The 22,219-nt window shown below is 37.2% G+C and overlaps 2 protein-coding genes across 4 annotated transcripts; one reads left to right on the top strand and one right to left on the bottom strand.

Moving 5' to 3' along the window:
- Positions 1 to 2,711: 2,711 nt before the first annotated feature.
- LOC116162008 (ATP-binding cassette sub-family B member 6, mitochondrial-like) lies at positions 2,712 to 16,436 on the bottom strand. 3 transcript variants are annotated; one of them, XM_031475516.1, is made up of 11 exons: positions 16,183 to 16,436; positions 15,972 to 16,138; positions 4,959 to 5,100; positions 4,750 to 4,912; positions 4,536 to 4,702; positions 4,255 to 4,492; positions 4,036 to 4,211; positions 3,781 to 3,986; positions 3,525 to 3,732; positions 2,923 to 3,479; positions 2,712 to 2,874 (listed from the first exon to the last, which is right to left on the bottom strand). In XM_031475516.1, the coding sequence occupies exons 3-11, from the start codon at positions 5,040 to 5,042 to the stop codon at positions 2,778 to 2,780; spliced, it is 1,896 nt and encodes a 631-aa protein (XP_031331376.1). In that variant the 5' UTR covers positions 5,043 to 5,100; positions 15,972 to 16,138; positions 16,183 to 16,436; the 3' UTR covers positions 2,712 to 2,777. The 3 variants fall into 3 exon arrangements, with proteins under 3 accessions (XP_031331376.1, XP_031331377.1, XP_031331378.1); XM_031475517.1 differs by lacking the exons at positions 15,972 to 16,138; positions 16,183 to 16,436 and adding an exon at positions 5,186 to 5,327; XM_031475518.1 differs by lacking the exons at positions 4,959 to 5,100; positions 15,972 to 16,138; positions 16,183 to 16,436 and having other exon boundaries at positions 4,754 to 4,892.
- Positions 16,437 to 18,468: 2,032 nt separating this feature from the next.
- LOC116161917 (kelch-like protein 18) lies at positions 18,469 to 21,952 on the top strand. The gene is made up of 11 exons (XM_031475414.1): positions 18,469 to 18,759; positions 18,808 to 18,938; positions 18,985 to 19,125; positions 19,174 to 19,362; positions 19,449 to 19,616; positions 20,543 to 20,676; positions 20,725 to 20,947; positions 20,994 to 21,160; positions 21,202 to 21,313; positions 21,358 to 21,465; positions 21,517 to 21,952. Exons 1-11 carry the CDS (start codon positions 18,583 to 18,585, stop codon positions 21,725 to 21,727), a joined length of 1,761 nt encoding a protein of 586 aa, XP_031331274.1. The 5' UTR covers positions 18,469 to 18,582; the 3' UTR covers positions 21,728 to 21,952.
- The last annotated feature ends 267 nt before the right edge of the window (positions 21,953 to 22,219 follow it).

The raw sequence follows: 22,219 nt of genomic DNA, 5'->3' as shown, positions 1-22,219 counted from the left end.
AAGCCACCAAACGCCTTCAAGGAAATCCAAAGAGCGTTGAGAACTTTGAATTCACTTTTAGAGTCTTTTAAAGTGTTCAAGAAACTTCCTTGGGGAGCTTTAAATAGCTTTCATAGACATCTAAAAGTCTTTCAGAACTTTTAAAACTCGCAAACAGTTATTAACAACTTACAATCTCAATGAATCTTTAAAAAACTTCCTAAAGTAGTTAGAATTCTTGAGATTATCTCTTCTCTTTAAAAGCTGCTCGTGTAATTAGCCTTTGTGAGTTCTTAAGGGTTAAGAAGGTTCTCTAAAAGCTTCTTAAAGTTTTTTTTTACAAGCTTGAACAGTATCAAACGCACTCAGTCTTCTAAATACTTTAAAGTCCTTAAGAGGGTCTTACTGTTTAGTAGAATCCAAAACAATTCGTACTTTTCAAAGGGCTGTAACTTTTGAACTAGTAGCCCAATCGTGGAACTGTTTGAAATTGTGGCTTCTACAGGCCACATTCGATAAGAAAAATTTTATTCCGGGTCGATCTGAGACAATTTTTTTTACAGCCTCAAAAAAAGGCAGTGTATAACCTTCCTTTTTTACCAAAAATCGACTACACCAAAATTTATCGGGAAAACACTTTTTCTTATTAATTTTGGTGCGTAGAATTCAAAACAATTCGTACTTTTTCGATTAGACTTCTCAATCAAAAGTTATAGACTAAACAAATTTCGAAAGAATATTCAAAGGGCTGTAACTTTTGAACTAGTAGCCCAATCTCGGAAATGTTTGAAATTGTGGCTTCTACAGGCCACATTCGATAAGAAAAATTTTATTCCGGGTCGATCTGAGACAATTTTTTTTACAGCCTCAAAAAAAGGCAGTGTATAATCTTCCTTTTTTTACCAAAAATCGACTACACTACATTTCTCGGGAAAACACTTTTTCTTCTTGGACCTTCGTCTTCGTGACACCAGCTTCACACCTTTCACTCAAGGCTTCCTCGCTCTTTACTTCTCCCCTTTCCCTCCCTGCTTTCCCTGTCCCTAACTCTCAGGCTCTTCGCGCCTCCTTCACATCCCGATCCACCGCCACCTCCCCTCAACTATATCATATGTCTCCCATCAATTCCTATGCGTCTCTTCATGTGTTCAATCCCCTACCACGCTTTATTCACGCATATAGCAAATCCGAAAAAGCCAAAGAAATGGAGGAAGTTCGTAGAATCTCAAAAATCTGAAGGGTTTTATAGTATATTAAGTATGGAGAACGGTAAGGGATTTTTACCGTTCGAAGACAATTGTTTGGAGGAGGAGCGGAGCTTTCTTTCGTGAATGTCCTACAAAACAGTACCTAGGAAACTACTGAGCAGCCGAAACTGCAATGGGGGAAAGAGATGTTCCAACTCAAAAAGGATTATGTGCAACCTTTATTTTTTAACAGTAAACTGTAGTAAGTTGTCAGTCCAGAGGCGATGGTGAAAAAGAATGAGGAGGAGGTGCAAAATGAGGCATAATTGGAGAACGAAGCGTGAAGAATACATGAAAGAAACCTGAAGAAAGCGGAGTAAGATGTGCAGAGGACTAGGATAGGTGGGTAAGCGTATCGGAAACGTGAGGCAGGGTTAAGGGATCATACAGGGTACGTAATGTGTGTGAAGAGGCATGAAGAGAGTGCAAAAAAAGTAAAGAAGACGGGTTCAGTTTTAAATTTACATTCATTTAATAGTTCGTTGTAGTTGGTTTTGTTGTTAACGTTTTCCTTCCTTAGTTTTTCTTTTCCGCTGGAGGTCACCCGAATGTACCTTTCTGTGTATTGACCTTCCTTAATTTTGCACGTGCGCGTTACTTTTCCATTAGATATTTTGCGCTCGTGGTGATTACTTCTACAATTTTAATACGCCATTACTTTACTTGACTTATGTCTACCTGAGAAGAGTTTTTCTCTCTTTCTGGTGTGGTGGTGTAATGCTCCATCGAATACGCTTTTGCGGATATATATTTGTATGTACAAATGTATAGCGCAGCATTGCTTTAACGCTGTATATTTTTTAGGGCTTTGTCTTCTGTCCATCTTTCTTCTTTTTTTTTCTAGTTCTAGAATATTTCGACCTACATCTTTTGCACTTTTGATAAATACAAAGAATCTGGATGACATCGCATTTTTACATGGAACCGCTATTTTGAGTTTCGAGTTTAGAAGACATAGCGTGATATTTGTGCCAGTGCCCTACATCGAAATTATTTAGTGAAGACCTTGCTGGTGTTAATTTATTTACATTTCAAATCCTCCATCTCCTCACCATGTTGCTAATTCCCCTTCACATTTTGCCTTGTGTCTCCTTTATGCTTCCATCTCATTTACCCTTTTTCCGTTTGCTACAGGCGTTTATCCCTCTTTTTTCCCTTTCCACCTCTACCACACGCTACATTAGGTCCGAAAAAGTCGAAGGAACCGGAGTAGTCGATAGAATCTAAAGATTTTCAGCAGATAGACGAATCAGGAGAAGCTCTAGATGGACCTAGAAAGTTTGATTTCTAAAAAGATGTTAAAAAAGCTTGAAAAATAGGATCCAAAAGTTAGATTGCCCTGGAAAGTATCTACAAGAGTATGGCAAGCGCTTGAAAAACTGAAAACGGTTCTTTCGAGAGCTTTCTGTACTCTTGAAAGTAATTCTCGAGAGAAGATACAAAGTTGTCTCTTCTCCTACGTTTGTAATTGAAGTAGGGACCAGATTATTCAACTCAACAATATGCTCAATTTTATTTCCTTAACTGTAGGAACGTGTTAGTAAGAAGTGGTTAGTCTTCCTTTTCATCCGGCCCGACCTCGTCCGTTTGTAGCTGTTGCTGCCACATCATGTTGTACACACCGTCCTGTTGCATTAGGGACTCGTGACTAAAAAACGTAACACTATCACTGGTAGTCTTGTTTAACCGAACTTACGTTCCCCGTTCGATAATCTCCCCATTTTTCAGCACGAGTATCTCATCGGCGTGGACGATTGTGGACAGTCGATGCGCGACAATCACCGTAGTTCGGTTGTGGCAAACCCGCTTTAAGGCGTTCTGAATATTCCTCTCCGACTGGGTGTCTAAGGCGCTCGTCGCCTCGTCCAGGACGACGATCTGCGGCGCCTTCAGCAGCGTTCTGGCGATCGCGACGCGTTGCTTTTCGCCGCCGCTCAGCCTCAAACCGCGTTCGCCGACTTTCGTCTGGTACCCCTTTGGCAGTTTGAGGATGATGCGATGGATATCCGCCTGAAGGGCCGCGTCCATTATCTCGCGTTCCGTCGCGCCCCGCCTGCCGTACAGGATGTTGTACTTTATCGTGCTGTTGAAGAGAACGGTGTCTTGGGGTACGACGCCTATGGCTCTACGCAAAGATCTCGTAGTTACGTCACTGACGTTTTGCCCGTCGATCAAAATTGAGCCGCGCGTAACGTCGTAGAAACGAAACAGTAGCCTGATGATGGTGCTCTTTCCACTGCCCGACGGGCCAACCTGGAAAAAGTCTTTGCGATCGCGCGCGAATTTGGGGCTACTCACCAACGCGGTGGTTTTAGTGGGGCGAACGCTAAAGGAAATATTCTTCAACACTTCACGGTGGGGATCGTATCCAAAGTACACGTTCTTAAATTCGATGTCTCCGCTCACCACGTTAAGCTCGGTCGCACCTTTCTTGTTGACAATTTCGACTTCCTCGTGCAGGAGGTCGAGCATGTTCTCCAAGTCGACTATAGCATTCTGTATCGTTCTACAAAAGGCGAGGGTAACCAAGATCGTACACCAAACCAGCCCTTACATGTAATATTTTCCAAACGAATTTAGAGGCACGCAGAGCTGGAGGACGTAAGTCGAGAATAAAACGTAATCTCCTGCAGTTAACTGGTACTTAACGGCGACGAGGTACGCGCATAGTAAACTGCCCACTAACAGACCGACGTTTACGATGACGTTTTGCAACGTCTTTAAGCCGTTCAGTGTAACATTAACCTTCCACTCTTCCCCCTGAAGAATAGAGAACTCAATCTGCAAACTGACCCGAGGAGTTTCACACCTGAAATTTGGTGATGGTCTCCCGAAAAGCCTCCACTTCGTAATCCTCATTTCCGTAGTATTTCACCGTTTCAAAGTTCAACAAGGAGTCGACACTTTGAGCTCGCGTCGCATTGTCAGCAAGATTCATTCGTCTCTTGTATTTGGTGCGGAGCTCGGTGATGGCGACGGTGGCAACTAAAAAACGCAAAGTACAGGTGGCACCCTTTCGAAAACGTACCGAAATAAATGAGCATCGTGAACAGTATTATCAATCCGAACAGAATATTGAACGTGATCGCAAAGAAGAAGATGGCGATCACTATATCGACGATGGTTGGGAGGATGACGAAGACCAAGTAATTCATCAAATTGTTGATGCTCTCCGTGCCGCGATCCATTAATCTCAGCACCTCGCCGGTTTTCCGACCGAAATGCCAACGCAGGGATAGATCGTGTAAGTGGGCGAGTAGTGCGATCTGAAACAGTGTATAAGATGGAGAGCGTACCGACTCGACCCACCCTGATATTTCGCGTGGTGTACTGTTGGACTCGTAACCAACACATCGATCGAATATTATTCAAAATTCCCATGCCGTCCGTTCCGCCACCTTGAAGCGATTTCAACACCACGTAAACCACGATAAGATCCACGCGAAATTCCGGACGGCCCGCCTGCAAACTGTCGACTGCAACCAAAGTGTCAGCAGTTGACATCGGACCGACTCACACTAACCGACTCGTTTATTGAAGATCGGCACGTAGATGTTGACCAGCCTCCCCAACGCCAGCAAAACGACGCACAGTACCGCCTGCGTTTGCAGCCGCAGATTCCTTCTCGGCCAAAAATGCGGGGCAATCTTCCCAAACTTCTTGGCGACATAAACCCACGGCGATTTCTAAAGCGCAACGAGTTCAGTTCGATCCTTCGAGAAACTTTGATACCTGTTGTTTGCTGATGCGCACCCTGGGAGGAGGAGAATCCGCGGCCCTGTTGAGACGCGGCACCGTTAAGGTCAACGTGATCATGGCCAGGCAGCACACGTAGCGTACGACGAAGATGACCACATCACTTATCTCGTACGTTCTGAAACAAAGACAGCGTTTAGTATTTCTATCACACTCAAAAGTAAAATGGGAATTTATAAATTTAGCACCACTTTATAAGGTACCTTCTAGCCACTAACGCCTTAGTTATGAGTTTTTAGGTTTCGTATTCGTATTCCGTTGCGTAATGACTTTGTCGCATTTAAGTTCTAGTCACTACATTTCGTCACTAACTAAAGTAAGGCCCCAAATCAATCGAAAGAATACTCATCTACCCTTCTGTGCGAATTAACTTTGTCTTTAATTTATAAACCATTTATCTATGGTGGTATTATGACCACTTTATTTCATTTCATTTCATTTAGTTATTCGTTGTTGCTTTACCTTATAGTAGGTGGCAACACCATGTCCCTAATACATACAAACAATATACTTAGCACAAATACGAAAATTACAAAATGTATAACATATTAAAACAAACCGACACATTTAAAAAACACATTAAGATACATTCTAAAATTGTGACGAACATAAATAAATATTTTAAAAGGTTTCAAATGTTTAAGTATTCATTTAGGTGATAGTACGCTTTTTCTACTAGAAATTGTTTTAATGCAAATCTAAATTTTTTGTAGGTTTTAATGGCCTTAATATTTGGCGGTAGTGCATTAAAAATTTGACACGTTCGAAACGTTAAATTTTTTTGAAACAATGATGATCTGTGTTTGCCAGGGTTTAAGTACATCTTCTGTCGAGTGTTGTAAACATGTTCAGGATTTAAAAAAAACGATTTCTTTCTAAACCCTAAGCAACATATCTCCAGAATGTAGGTGTCTATTACCGTCAATATCCTTAATTCTTTGAAAATCGGTCTGCACGACGTATTGAAAGGTAAAGAGCATATAATTCTAATAGCGCGTTTTTGCAGAACAAGTATGCGCTGAACGTGAGTACTGCCACCCCAAGTACATATATTGTACCGAATATGAGAGTGAAAGTTGGCATGGTACAAAGTCAGTAACGTTGATTTGTTGCATAGCTTCTTAAGAACGCTTAAAGAATAGCAACAGTTTCTAAGTGACTTGCAGACAGTGTCAATGTGAGCAAACCAACCCAAGTCAGAACTTACAGTAAGCCCAAGCATTTTGGTTGTCTTACAGCACGTGAATTCATTTAAATTTTTTAAGCCAAACGGAATCACAGTAGTTTTGGCAGCGTTAAGTATGATATTATTGTTGCTGCACCATGTGCTTAATTTATCTAGCGTGAGCTTTATTTGCAATTTCAAAGACATTATACAACGTGATTTAATTAATATATTGGTGTCATCAGCATATGATAATAATAATAATAATAATAATAGAGATTTATTGCCCAACAGAACAGACCTTCCAATTACAGGACAATACATAATAGTTAACGCGCAATGATTTAATGTAATAAGAAAAAAAAGAAAAAGAAATGTAATAAATGTAGAATCGCCATCATCGCCCTCTTTCAGATACGAAACCAGGTCATTGCTGTAAAGAATAAATAGCGTCGGACCGAGAATTGAGCCTTGAGGAACTCCTGTTAAAATGGGCTTAGACAAACCACGCTGACCCTGAGGTAATTCAACGAATTGCGTGCTATCTCTCTCTAAGATAGGATTCAAACAAATTGAGAGTAGTACCTCGAATGCCGCATTGAAACATTTTGCTAATTAATTTCTTGTGGTCAACAGTATCAAAAGCAGCCGAAAAGTCAATAAATAAACCCACAGTTAAAAGACGCTTGTCAACTGCAGAAACCGCTTCTGCAATATATTGACATAAAGCTGTATTAGTCGATCTGCCTCTCATAAAGCCATGTTCTTTGTGCTAAAATAATAACGATACGGGTACTCGTTATCCGATCACTGAGACGTGGTTACACAGCGAACATCCGAATGAAAATATAGCAATACCTAATTATGAATTTATAAGAGCCGATAGACCAACACGAGGAGGAGGTTTAGGTTTTTACATTCGAAAAGGTTTCAGAACTACACTGTTATACAAAACTGTTGACTATGACTTGAACAACTCTGGATTAAGCTTATTTTGGGAGAGTTATCTGTTGGAGTGGGTGTATGTTATAGACCACCGTCAGTAAATGTTGCTAACTGTTTAAGTGAACTAAGTGATGTTATAGAGGACATCTACCTCAGGGTAGACTGCATAATTTTAATGGGGGATTTAAATATTAATCTTCTAGTTGAATCGTTGGACCGTGATAAATTAGGTGAACTTTTTGATAACTTTAATTTGTGTCAAATAATAAATGAGCCCACAAGGATTACTGAAGATAGTGCAACTCTGATAGATATACTCTGCGTTAGTGATTCATTAAAAGACAAAGTGAGTGATGCTAATACAAATGATTTAGGTACTATTACAGACCACATGATGATAGCAGCGAAATTGAAAATTTTGTTACATTTACAAAACAATAGGAGAAGGTATTATAGAAATTATGGCGGTATAAATATAGACTCCTTTAACGAAGACGTTAATTTAATTGATTGGGCATCGGTAGCAAATGAAAATGAAGTAGACATGGGTTACGTGCGCGGGTAGATATAAATACGGAATTCGTTTCTACGAGTAAATGAGCAAACTTCATATAAACAATTATTTGTATATGAGTGCTAAAGTGTTTGGGGCTCTGGCAATATCATTCATACAGTGCTAAATGGCGGTTTAATGATCAGGAGCACTGATATTGGTACCAGCGTTTCTTACGGTAATGTACATGTCTATAGAGTAAATAGTTTTTGACCTTGTTTCGCGTTATCGTATTTAAACCTGCATTATGGATGAAAGATTATCATTTATTAGTAATAAACAGTCGTATTCCACCAATACATCTCAATGTAAGCTTCCGATTCTCGATCAGTCGGAGCTAGAGAAGAAACTGCAGGAAGCTAATGGGTGCATTGTTGTACTAAAAAATGACGTATATACATTAAGATTAGAATTAGCTTCTCTCCATAAACAAAATGACCAACTACGCACTCAAATTAAAGACAATCTAAATGAAAGTGCCTCGATGGAAGGCGTTTTAAACGAGGAGAACGCGAAACTTACTGCTTACATTTACGATTTGAAGATTCAAAATAAAAATTTATTAAAAGATCTATCTGATTTGAAAGAGTCGTGCAATAAGTGTGCTACCGTCTCCAACAAATTTACATGTACTGACTTAGTAGTTGAGAATATGGCTACGCAGACGTTAGTTGAGGATTTTGGAGCTCAAAAATGTAATATTGCCACATGTGTGGATTCTTTTACTCAAACGATCAATGTTAATACATTGAGAAATTCGTGTACTCAAACATCAGAAATTGTTAAAAAAAATAAGAAATGAACTCCATCTCATAAAAACCATAAGTTAAATAGGGACACTAATGTAGAAGGTTCAGCATCTAATACACCTACACCAACTGCAAGCAATACGGTTGTAGTGGTAAAAAAAGTTCAGACAGTGAGCGTAATGATAAATCAATCATGGATGAAATATCTGTAGCAACCCAATTTATGAAGAAGGTGCCGGATACACTAACTTACTTGGACAAGATCGTTAAGGTCGACGATAAGGTTAAAGTATTGCCGCAGAATTTGGGAAAAGAGAGGGATGTCAATGTCACAATTAAGTATGTTAACCAAGGTGAGAAGAAACATTGCAATAAATCGTCACGGGAATCCCCATCAACCGCCTACGCAACTAAAGGAACAGTCATAGTTAAACACAGAGTTTTAATACTTGGTGACAGCCAAGCTCGTGATATGGGACTAATGCTGAAAGTATTATTAAATAATTCATCAATAGAGGTAATAAATATTTTTAAACCAAATGGGTTATTGGAGGACGTGGTCTCTGATGTAAAGAGGCTGACACATAACTTTAATTCGTCTGACTTTGTTGTCGTGATCGGTGGTTCCAATAATGCCCTCAATGGAGCGAAACTGGATGTGATGAGAATAGTTAGTTCTTTGCGTAGTTTGACAAACAAATTGAATTTAGTAGTGATGTCCACACCCTTCGTGAGGAATTATACTAGTAGTCGTGTAAATAATATAATTTTCCATAATAATCTAAAACTGTATAATAAACTAATTAGTGATAAGGAATGTAATTTTAAGTATATTGACACAAACTGGGTGTGATCGAGACTTTTATAGAAGTGGTTTACATATGACCCCAACAGGGAAAACGAAACTTCTTAAAGAGCTGGTAAAACATATTCTAGGATTGATCACTAAATTTACTGATAACTGCTGTTTAGAAACAATAGAAATACGCAAATCTTTTATTAATGTAGACAATTTGATTTATCCTGGAACGAATAATTTTTTATAGGTCCATTTGCAGAGGAATCACATCTTAGAAATAAGAATACTTCTTCCCAAAAGCGTGATTTTATTAACTTAGATATCTTTTTGCTAAATATTCAAAGTTTGCGGAACAAAGTAACTCAATTTGAAGTACATCTATTAAATCATAACTATGATGTGATTTGTCTCTGCGAGCATTGGCTGAAAAGCTTTGAGGTTGATAATACGCGTATTGACAATTACATATTAGCGAATAGTTTTTCTAGAGTGAATCACATTCACGGAGGAACGTTAATTTATGTACAACGAAATTATAATTTTAGGACTATCTCCAAGATTACTGCACTATCTATTGAGATCCACTGTGAAATATCATGTGTGTACTTGTCTCACTTTGAAATTGTGATATTGTGTGTATACAGATCCCCAAAAGGCGACTTTAAAATTTTTCTTCAAACCTTAGACAATGCCCTCCGGATATGCATGAAGTACCCATATATATGTTGCTGGTGACTTTAACGTTAATTTTATTGGTATTGATAGGTGTGCTGTGGAATTGTGCGATTTAATGGCCTCATACAATCTGTATCCGAAAATTTCGTCTCCAACTAGAATTGGTAACTGTTTGGATAACATTTTCATTAATATCAAAGCGAACTCCTCTGCACTTATAGATACGCTCCTTTCTGATCATTCCGGTGTGAAGGTCAATCTTTCCCTAAAAAATTCCTCCATTAAAAATGAAGGTCCAATTAAATGCCGTCCGATTACAACGGTTGGTAAAATAGCTTTATATAATATATTAAATAATTGTAGCTTTGAATTCGTTAAAGATACTGATAACGACGTTCAATGCAAATTCAATACCTTTATAAATACAATTGTCTCTGCTTATTTATCATCCCACTGCACGGCTTCATCTCCATTAAATGTGTGTGCACCGTTGTCACAGATTGAAGTTAGGGATTCTTTTAAATCTTTAAAACCCAGCAAATGTAGAGACGCGTACGGCCTTAATTTTAAAAAATAGGATTGCTAAATTTATGGAAGAAAATAATTTTTTTTCTAGTAATCAATACGGTTTCAGGAAAGGTCTATCTACAACAACGGCGATACTTAATTACACCAGAGACGTAATGCATAGCTTAGAGGCACGTAGGTTTTGCACGTCAATATTTATCGACCAAACGAAAGCGTTTGATTTAGTGCCTCATAATGTACTGTTAGGAAAACTACAACTTTATAATTTTTCTCGTCAAAGCACACAGTTAATAGGGTCATATTTAAATAATCGTAAACAGTTTGTGCAATATAATAACATAAAATCAAATTGTCGAAATATCACATTAGGGGTTCCGCAAGGTTCCATAATTGGACCTCTTTTATTTTTAATTTATGTAAATGACATCTACATGTCAGACCGGAATAGTATCTTCACGCTGTATGCCGATGATACAACCATCACAGTTACATCCACTGATCCTACTAAAAGTGAGGAACAAATTAATAATGCACTAACCGCGGTAAAAATGTGGACTACTGCCAATCGATTGGTAATAAACGATAGTAAGACACAAAAAATTCAATTTTCCTTAAGAAATATTGGTAGAAAAGACATAGCCTCCATTAATTTTCTAGGGGTGCAGATCGATGCCAGGCTTTCCTGGAGACAGCACGAAAATAAAGTTTGTGCAAAATTGGCATCTGTTGCGTATGTGCTAAAACATTTGTCAAATTCAGTTTCTGTGAAGGTTCTAAAGTGCGTTTATTATAGCTTTGCACATTCTATCATTAGTTGCGCCATCATTGCCTGGGGTCATTCTACAGCAATGAAAAGAACGTTTGCCATGCAAAGGCGCTGTGTGCGGAATATTGTAAATGCTGGCTACAGGGAGGACTGTCGCAATATCTTTAAATCGTTGCAAATTCTAACAGCTCCATCACAATAAATTTTTGACTGAGTTTTGTTCGTTCATAGAAATAAATCAAATTATATAACGCATAAAAATGTTCATTCTTACAATACTCGGAACAAAAATCAAATATATAATGATAGATTACGATTAAAAACGTCGCAAGCGGCACATAATTATTGGGGCCCTGTGTTGTATAACCGTTTACCTTCTTGTTTCCAATCTCTAAATGAACAACTCTTTTCCAAGAAACTTAAAACTTTTTTACGCGAAAATCCAATATATAACATCCAAGAGTTTTTAGATAACGACCTCAAGACTTTAACGCCTTAAGTTTTTTTTTTGTTGTTCATATTTTTTTTTGTATTTTTTTTTGTTTGTTTGTTTGGTTTAATTGTTTTATTTCTAAATGATTTTTCATGTTATTTAATATTGTTCTATATGTCTCATGTATTTTATGTGTTTTATGTGTTATACGATTTCGACGGACGAGTGTAAGCATTTTTTAAATGTATTAACACAATAAATTACTTACTTACTTACTTACTTACTAGACAGTATGATTAATAGATTTAATGAAAATGTACTTTGTTTATTTAATTGCCATGCTCCAATAATACCTGTTCGTAGTAAAAAATCTTTACCATATGTTACTTATCCAATAAGGAAGATGATAAAGTTAAAGCAAAAAGCACATAAAAAGCATTTAGTGACTAAAAGTGTAGCGATAGAAAATGGTATGTTGAATTGAGAAATTATGTAAATCAAGCAGTGAGAAGGGAAAAAGATGTTTATATACGAATGGTAACTGATAAAAATAAACATAATTCAAAACAGTTATGGCATACCCTTAAGAATCTTGGTGTCCTTAAACATAAATCTAATATTGAGCCATTTATTTTGCCAGAGAATACCACTACCGATGACATTAATCAAACTTTACTAACATATCTTATAACGTAGGGGTTGATAGTACCTTGATTGATTATTATAATTCAAACCGACGTAAAGATAATTTAGAATTTCAAATAAGAGGTATGAGTCTGGAGGAGCTACGTAACATTTTTAAGTCAATAAAATCCAAAGCTATGGGTGTTGATGGAATCTCTATTAAAATGCTTAATCTTCTCATGCCCTCTATCGAAGTAACATTATTACATATTGTAAACACATCATTTCAGTCAAACACATTTCCGCAGATGTGGAAGTCATCGATTATTGTACCTATTCCGAAAGTTCCAAATCCGTCTCAATTTTCGCAATTACGTCCTCTTAGCATTCTTCCTGTATTATCCAAGGTTCTTGAAAAACATGTAGCTAATCAATTAAAAGAATATTTAGAAGATAAGGAGCTTTTACCAAAGTACCAGTCAGGTTATAGGAAATACCATAGTACCCAAACAGCACTATTGTCAGTAGCAAATGATATTCATGTAGCAATGGATTGTTCATTAATTACTATTTTAGTATTACTCGATCAAAGCAAAGCCTTTGACCTAGTGAATTTTACACTACTTTTGGCAAAGTTAAGGTTTCTAGGAGTCACTGAAAAGACCTTAGAATGGTTCGATAGTTACATAAGATATAGGTCACAATTGGTATCAGTCAATAACAATGTATCTAGATCTTGCTTTACAATTAATGGTGTCCCACAGGGAAGTGTATTGGGTCCAATTTTATTTTCCATATATGTAAGTGATCTGATAGATGAAATACAGTACTGTCAATACCATATGTATGCTGATGACTTACAGCTATATATGTCATTTGATATTAGTTATATAGAAGCAGCAGTCAGTCATATCAATACAGACCTGTGTAACATTAATCAATGGTGTCGCAGAAATGGCTTACGCATTAACCCGGATAAGTCAGTAGCAATGTGTATCTGTAATGTAGCATATAGAAGCAAGTTGGACACTACAAAGTATTCTTTAAATATCGATAATTGTATTATTAAATGGGAAAATAATGTACAAAATTTAGGCGTAACGTTTGATAATGCACTGACTTTTGAAAAACATGTAAATAAGTCATACAGCTTAGCTATAATGAAACTGAAATCCATGTATTATTTAAGATCTGTACTATCTGCAAGAACTAAGCTTAACTTAATTCAATCTCTAGTGTATCCACACATTGAATACTGTAGCTGTGTATATTATACTACATTGACGCAGAAATGTAAAAACAAACTACAAAAATTGCAAAATTCTTGTGTTCGTTTCGTAGCAGTAGTACCGTTCAAAAAACATATTACACCATACTTACATCAGTATAAATTATTAAATGTTGAACAAAAAATGAAGTATGCTTATGCTATATTTTTGTACAAACTAATCAACTCCCAGAAGCCATGTTATCTATTAAGAACTTAAAAAAAGGACAGAAACTCATACCTTGCAGCTGCGTTATAACACGTTCACAATTCCGCGGCACAAAACCAGCAAGTTTCAGGGAAGTTTTGCTTATAGCGCTGTGTCATTATTGAATCAAATAATTGATATACTGAACTGTAACCCAAACCAATTCAAAACATGCCTTTTGGAAATTGTAAAACTCCCACAATCTTAGGGTTACTTTATTTATTTATTTATTTATTTATTTTTTGTTTTTTTTTAAAGTAATTTATTTTCATACTTAGTTTATAGAAATATTATTATACTCATATATTTTTGTCAATACTGTAGGTATAAACTCAATGATTAATGTTAATTTTATTAGCTTGGTAAGAGATTTATGTTACACCTTTTAATTATGATTATATTTGGAAGGGTGGTAGATCGCCTACCCAGGCGAACCCTTGTCCATTTGTAAGATCTTGCTTACAATAAACTTTATTATTATTATTATTATTATTATCCGTTAAAATTAAGAAATTGTGACGTTTAAGTGCAATATTAATCTCCTCCGGAGCTGCTACAATTATATTATCTGTATGGACTATCCAAGTGTGTAAATTGCACAAGGTCGACTAAATTGTTTCCCTAACTAAAACTTTTTCAAGGAATGTTCCCGCAATCTTGTTTATCCAAAAATCTCCTGTTAGGATACTCCTGTTCGCCACTGAGTTGCACTATGGGACACACCTTATCCACCCCTGTCAAGGAAATTTTTTGCACAAGGACCCTTGACAGCTTAATTTTAGCACGCCTGTTTAGATGAATGCCGATCCGTACAAAATCCATTTTTGATACTACTTGATTTACGTCCAAAAAGTAAAAGTTTTCGCTATTATAAGTGAAACGTTGCAATAGGTTGTTAATTGCACTAATTTTATTGTACCGCGGGTTACTGAACTTGATGAAGCCAAAGATACAATTTTTTGCCTAAAAAAGGAAATTGCTGAACAGCAAATTGCAATTAAAACAGAATTCTGCATTAAAACCCAAATTGAAAGTAATTTAAATGAAAGTACCTCAATGGAAAATGAAAATGAAGAAAACTCGAGAATGGTCGCCTTGGTATATCCGAGGGTATATCAATTAAAAATAGATAATAAGAATCTCCTCAAGGATCTTTCTGATCTTAAACATGACCTAAAAATGTGTAGTAAGGCAAGAGAAGACTTGGTTTCTAAGGAGACCCAGACCATTAGAAAGACGTTGCCATACAGGCTTCGAATAACGTCACTCATGGCGCTAGTAGCAAATTGACTAAAGAGGATAACTTGTCTGTCACCGTATCTTTTGGCTTAAAAACTGCGGATTACACTAGAGTCACTGCGAGCACTGCCACATGCGTTGATAAAGGCGCGTCCAAACTTGAGCACGCACGCGAATGAGGCAGCCCGAGGACGCACGAGCACGTGAGATTAATGAAAACAGTATTTTGAGTGAAGAAAGCCTAAATTCTCGACTTTTTGTAGGAAAAACAATCAAGGTTAACTTTGACCTCAAAAAAAAGCCACACTCAATACATTTAGGGTAAATATCAATATAACATTTTTTTTAGCTAAGATGGTGCTCAACAAAATCCGTGTTTTAATTTTGTTCTAGCCCTAGTGGTTGCGAGTTGGCAGAGGTATTACCGAATGGATACCACTGCTAAAACGGGCGTTTTGAAATGGGCACCCTACGCCCCCCTCTGGCAGAGAGCCAGAGTGGCTCTAATGTTTAAAATGACTGTTGGGGTATAGGTAAGTCGTATACAAAAATTCATGCTTCTATACAAAAGTGCACGATTCTTCAAAGATATCGCGTTTGTCGTCCGGACTAACTGACAGGGGTCAGTATTTAACTTTTAAAAGTCAAATTTCGTCAAATAATACACCAAAAATCCTGTAAACTGGTTTAACAAGGAACTAAAATGTATGCGAAGTAAACTCAGGTCCTTAAAATCAATTTGCGAAGTAAATAAAAACTATAGTCAGTTAACCTACCCTATCTATTTTTGGTCCGTAAAAATAATTTGGGCAAAAATTTCGTATTAATTTGTGATATTTGTTTTTATCGCACATTGCATTAATATCGACTTTTTTGTGGACAATACGATACTATGTACTTTTGCAATATCTAATAATAAGGCTACAGTAATTATAAAATACACAAAAAGGTAAAGTATTCGTTTTGGTCTTATACATAATGCATCTGTGCTCGCATATTGTTAAGTTACTGGTTACCGTATCTATTCCAATCACTTACCTTAAATTCACAAGGGACAAGTTTTGAAAAATAAAAACGGCCCACCAAAAAACGCAAATTTGGCACCCGACGTTCTGGTAGCATCCACCATTATGAGCGAGCTTCCCCGTTTCTAATGCGCACAGAGAGTACGGGAAAATGATGGTGGAAAGCAGCAGGGAGAGTATCTGAAACCGTTTATCAAAACGCAGCAGACGAGCTCACCGCTTACCGTAAAGCCGTAAATTTCCGCACACCTCGTACCGATCACTTCCAACACGAAATGGAGCGCGTCCAGCGTGGGGAAGGCGAAGGTGATGATGACGTAGACATAGTAGCACTTATGCCTCAAGGCGTTGTCGCCAACAATCACATATTTCCTACACCTGCAGTACTTCGACAGATGATTGATAATTAAAAAGGCGAACAGGAGAAGATTCGTAATCGTCGCGACCAAACATTCCGGCACGTAGCTCGAGGTCTCTGGACAAAAAAACATTTCATTTAAAATTGTGGCGAAACCCAGTCGATTTATATTATAACGAATCGGATTTCCGGTCGTATCTAAGGAAATACATTTTTTTTATTGGTGTTAGTCGATACGTTATCCTAGATTTCGGAATTCGACACAAAACAATAGACAATTTTCGCTGTCTAAAATTGGAGCCAATTGTGGATCTAAAACCCCAAATTGCAAAACAAATGTCATTAGAATGGACACACGCCGTTTCAAAGACTATGATTTAATTTCTCTATGAGAACCAACAGAAACGTACTTTTAAAAACTGTGACATCGGGAGTTGAAAGGTTATGTTCCCCTAACAAGCATTTATCTTGGAATCGTCGAATTATCGCTCTTTCTAATTATCACGAAACCATCGAATGTTGCGTCCCCAAACTAGAATAAAATATCCTTCCTCAATGCTCAATCTCATCTCAATCTTTATTTGTCCGTATACCAAAAATAGGTTTTGACACGTCAGAAAATATGGTAAATATTAAATTAGTACAATGCATATATATATATAAAAGGAATAATAAAAACAGTTTAAAATTTCAAATAAATAAAAGCTAGACAGACCATGTGGCTAAAACAGAATATAGATTATAAACAATTTAAAATTTTAGTTAAAAAGAGACAAAACAGAGATAAAATATAAACAAGTAAAGGTAAAAATGACTAAAGAAAATACTACTACACAGGCACAAAAAGTTCAAGTAAACAAACAATGAAATAAATAAATATCATTAAAATTATTGAATAGATCTCCAAGGCGTATGTAAATATTCACTAACGTTATAAAAAGAATGACTTAATAAGTGCGCCTTAACGACTCTTTTAAATTTATAAAAATTGTAAGGTTTGATACAATCAGGAACGATATTGTATAAGTCGACCCTAAGACTGTTATTTTTAGACCTACTTAGTTTATAATAGGGCGTTTTTATTTTTTTTGCTCCTCGTGTAGAATAGTTGTGAGAGAAGTCATTGGTTTCAAATTTATTTTTGTTTTTATGAATTTCCAATATGGTGTGATATATGAAAATAGATGGAAGAGGCATAATATTTAATTTTTTAAAAATAGGTCGGCAGTGAGCACGATAGTCAGCATTTACGATTATACGGATTATTTTTTTTGCAATAAAAACGCCTTGCTCGCTTTGGAAGAGTTACCCCACAAAATTACACCATATTGTAAATGTGAATGAACTAAAGAAAATAGCACGATCTTAGGGTGGCTATACAAAGTGATCGTTTTAAATTCCTTAAAATAAATAATGATTTGGGATAAAACTAAATCAATGTGATTGCTCCAAGTGAGTTTTTCATCAATATATATGCCTAAAACTTTAACACACCTGCCGGTTGCAACCTTATTGTTTGTGGAGAGGGTAATTATGTGAGTTTTATCTTCATTTAATTTTAAGTTGTTCTTATTAAACCAGGTTATTCCTAATTGTATTAAATTATGACTTTTAAGGGCTAGAGTTTCGATATTTTGTTAGTATTCAATATCAATATTTAATAGTATTGTCGCCGCAGGTTCTAATCAACTACCGGAACGTGATTCGGCTGATTATCCAGTGCGTACATTTTAACTCTGAACATACAAATCTCCCATGTTCAATTCTTAAATATACAAGTCAATGCATTGATATGCCTGATAGTTCTGCAACCCACCTTACCCACTAATGTGACAGCAGTGTAATTGATTTTATGCTTATTTTTTTAAGATAATCTTATAGTCTTGTGTCACTGGGATTATTAATTTGTTATATTACCTACTCATTCTCTCTATAGCTATCTAAATGGACATGTTTTTGCAATTTTTGTTTCTTGTTATCAAAATTACAAATTACAATTAGCGATTTGTTTTGAAATGAATACCCTGTATATTATTGGGACATCGAGTGCATTTCAAAAATTCTATGGTTTTTGGGTACACCAAATTCGAGAATTGCTACGCACGCCAATGGGATTAATCTATGTACGTCAGGCAGAGGTCCGGTAAAACCGAACACTTCGGCGAAGAAAAACGATCAGGCCCGATTGTATTAAAAATCAATCTAGCCTACAGAAATAAATAAATAATAAAATTTTTATGTTACCGTAAATTCGAAAACGAAAATAATGGAATGCAAATTGATAAGGACCTTGGAGGCCCCGCCGGAGGTGAAGTGCTCTCGAAATATCTACGAAATGAATAACGACTCCATGGTTTTTCAACAAAACGACCTTTTCTCTGATGCCTTTCCTTGCATGGAAGATATTCGAAGGCTGGGAAAATTGTGCGACGTCGTCTTGAAGGTAGTTGCTCGAGTTGATTGTTAACTTACCCGAAACGTGTACTTTCAGGTTGACGACCAAGCATTTAGCGCACATAAAATCGTTTTGGCGTCCACAATTCCATACTTCCACGCGATGTTCACAAATGATATGATCGAAAGTCGACAGAACGAGATCATAATGCAAGGAATTGAGGCGAAGTAAGGTTTATTATTTAGAGGGACGGCGATAATTAAAGTAACGCAGTTCTTTAGAGGCCCTAATCAATTTTGCGTATTCGGGACGTGTCCATTTGGACAAGAATAATGTTCAAAGTATTATGATAGGCGCTTCTTTTTTACAACTTAACAAAGTCAGGGATGCGTGTGCCACTTTCCTTTTGAAGAGGTGAGTAACCGTGGACCAAGCCGGATTGTATTCTGAACGCGATTTCAGGTTGCATCCTCAAAATGCTTTAGGCATTCGACAGTTTGCGGACACCTTAGCTTGTACGTCGCTTGTGGAATCGGCAACAAAGTACATAGAGCATTGTTTTCCAGAAGTGTCTCTTTCGGAGGAGTACTTACACTTACCGTTAAACGAAGTTCAAAGTTTGTTGACAAGAAACGAGCTCTGCGTTGAAAGGTATCTGATGTAGTGCTATTGACTTGTGGTACCTACACAATTCAATTGCTTTCCTTTAAATTGATTTTTTTATTGTTCTCGGATAGTGAGGAACAAGTTTTTGAAGCTTGTATGAGGTGGGTAAAGCACGCCGAAGGTAGAGCTGCAGATCTTCCAGTATTATTAGCGCAGATACGATTACCTTTACTTTCTCCTTTATATTTGACGGACCGTGTTGCGACCGAAGAACTAATCCGTACTTCACATCAGTGTAGGTATGTTAAAATAACTCGACAACACTTTTGATTGTTAACTTGTAAGTATGAGTTTCCATAAAAACAGCATATTGTCATATGTTCTAAACAGCATTTTATATCGTGCTCCGTGTCCCATTTGAAATAAGAATGATGGATGTCATTAGAATGCACAATCATCTGTTTTACTTCCGGTTAAAGTGATCACTTTATATACGTTTACGGTTAAATAGGGACTACTCATTTACCTATTAAAATGTCCATTTAACATATACTATAAAATAAATTATATAATGCCACTTTATGAGCGCCATTCGTTCTATCTTTGTATGGGTTCTGAAGGACATTAAAGCTTTCAGTTCTTGTGTGCACTATATTGCCCATTTCAGGGGTTGGTTTATATCACTACACCATCTTTTGGTGCTAACGGATACATTTTGACAGGCATGATGAGCTTTATTCTGGTGTTAGACTGGTAGGTACATACAGCGCATTCAATTAAAATTTCGCAGGCATCCCATAATAATAATAATAATACTCCGAGTAATACTCTTTACTTCCATGGACACATGATTGTAGTGCATAGGATGCGTCAAAAAATGCATTACTTTACATTACTAAAAAAATCATTTAGAGAGTAGAAGCATATCTCTCTACAAGAACACGTTTCAGATCCTTTTTAAATTTAAAAATGTTTTGTTGCACTTTGACATAGTCGAGGGTAGAGTATTGTAAACTCTGACTGCAGAATAGAGAGGACCATTTTTTTATATATTTAGTCCACATTTAGGTAGCATAGATCGTGTTCTCTTATCCGCCACCGGAGGAGCGCCTTGTCCTGCACAAAAATATTAGGTTAAAAATTCAATTGAAGCTCTGAGTTGGGTCTTCTGCACGAGTGTGTCCCAATTCTAAATAAATGCAGCTGGGATTAATTAATTTTGCAGGGATCTTCTAGATGAGGCCCGCGTTTTCCATTTAATACCGGAACGGCGTCATCTGCTGCAGAGCTTTCGCACGAAACCGCGCACCTGCGAGGCTCAAGGTTACATTTACGTAGTAGGCGGACTAAATCGACACGGTATCGGTAGTTCCAAATCTGACTGTCACGTTTAATAATTTTGTTTAGGCGATTCGCTGAGCACGGTCGAGTTTTACGATCCGCACGCCGGCGAATGGCAGCTGGCGCCGCCTATGTCGATGCTGAGATCTCGACTTGGCGTCGCCGTGCTACGCGGCAAACTGTACGCGTTCGGCGGGTACAATGGAAAGGATCGACTGGCTAGTGTTGAGGTGTACGATGCCGTTCGAGAGGAATGGTCTACGGTGTCGCCTATGCAGTGTAAAAGGAGGTAATGTATTTATTTGTGCGATCGTTGTTATACTTCCATTTGTTAGTGCATTGGGGGCAACTTCGTTGGGAGATTTAATTTACGTGTGTGGTGGGTACGATGGTGTGACATCTCTAAATTCGGTCGAAAGGTATAATCCACAAACGAATTTGTGGAATTCCCTAGCGCCCATGAATAAATCGCGTAGCGCCGGCGCGGTTATTGCATGCCAAGGTAAGATTAACCGTGTACCACAGCCTTTAACATTGATTTAGGTTATGTGTATGCACTGGGTGGTCACGATGGCTTGTCTATTTTTGATTCGGTGGAACGGTATGATGTTGCTGCTGACGTATGGGTTGAAGCTGTGCCCATGCAGACGAAAAGGTTGGTTAATTGTTAAAAGTGGGGGGAATAAATGGTATTTTCAGGTGTCGACTGGGCGTGGCTATTTTAGGAGGGAAGTTGTATGCCTGTGGTGGTTATGATGGCAGTTGCTTCTTACATACGGTTGAGATGTTTGATCCCAACACGAATAAGTCTGTTCGTTTTACATGCGCCACACTAATATTTATAATTGCTCATTGTAGATGGACATATGTAGCATCTATGAATGCCCAGAGAAGCCGTGTGGCTCTTACTGCAAATATGGGAAAATTGTGGGCAGTAGGTGGTTACGATGGGATCTCGAACTTAGTATCGGTCGAAGTGTACGATCCATGTTTGGATAAGTGGACCTACGCAGCACCAATGATGGCACACGAAGGTGGTGTCGGAGTCGGTGTGATTTCATTGCCATGAATACAGCATTTATTTCCTCATTTTTGTGATAACATATTTTCTCAGTATGCATAGTGTATTTTTAGTGCATTTAATTAAATTATTTTTGGGGGTGTATAATAGGGGAATGAAAGGTGTGTGTGACGCCAAAATACCTACCTATACTATAACAATATGGAACTGTGATAGGTATCTGTATTGTTGGTTTGTTCAGATAATGGGTTGAATTATACATGCAATCATGAATAGTTTTTTTAATTTAAAAAAATCTCTACAATTGCATAGCCTGACTAACACTACAATTTAAACTTTATGTTTTTGATATTTCGATACTATTGCATTTGTTAGTAGACCAGTATTTACATACATCAGTATATACATTAAAAACCAAAATTTAACTTCCAGAACTTTTTTGGTGTGGTATCTGTAACCTTAACACTTTCTTTCATATAAATCCTTGTATTTAATACGTTCGAGACATTGAATCCCTTAGTCCTAGCCACGAACTTATAA

This window comes from Photinus pyralis, unplaced genomic scaffold, assembly GCF_008802855.1.
Source record: "Photinus pyralis isolate 1611_PpyrPB1 unplaced genomic scaffold, Ppyr1.3 Ppyr1.4_LG10, whole genome shotgun sequence".
Classification (NCBI taxonomy): domain Eukaryota; kingdom Metazoa; phylum Arthropoda; class Insecta; order Coleoptera; family Lampyridae; genus Photinus; species Photinus pyralis.
Note: the sequence above shows the minus strand (reverse complement) of the source record. Positions and strands in the feature narration are given on the sequence as shown.

Bases quoted from the DNA above. Each gene is read 5' to 3' on its own strand.
- LOC116162008 (XM_031475516.1), bottom strand. From the start codon at position 5,042: ATGATCACGTTGACCTTAACGGTGCCGCGTCTCAACAGGGCCGCGGAT. The intron at 4,703-4,749 runs GTTAGTGTGAGT...CTTTGGTTGCAG, and splicing joins GATCTTCAATAAACGAGTCG to TCGACAGTTTGCAGGCGGGC. The intron at 2,875-2,922 runs GTAAGTTCGGTT...TACGTTTTTTAG, and splicing joins GAGATTATCGAACGGGGAAC to TCACGAGTCCCTAATGCAAC.
- LOC116161917 (XM_031475414.1), top strand. From the start codon at position 18,583: ATGGAATGCAAATTGATAAGGACCTTGGAGGCCCCGCCGGAGGTGAAG. The intron at 18,760-18,807 runs GTAGTTGCTCGA...GTGTACTTTCAG, and splicing joins TGTGCGACGTCGTCTTGAAG to GTTGACGACCAAGCATTTAG. The intron at 21,161-21,201 runs GTAAGATTAACC...ACATTGATTTAG, and splicing joins CGCGGTTATTGCATGCCAAG to GTTATGTGTATGCACTGGGT.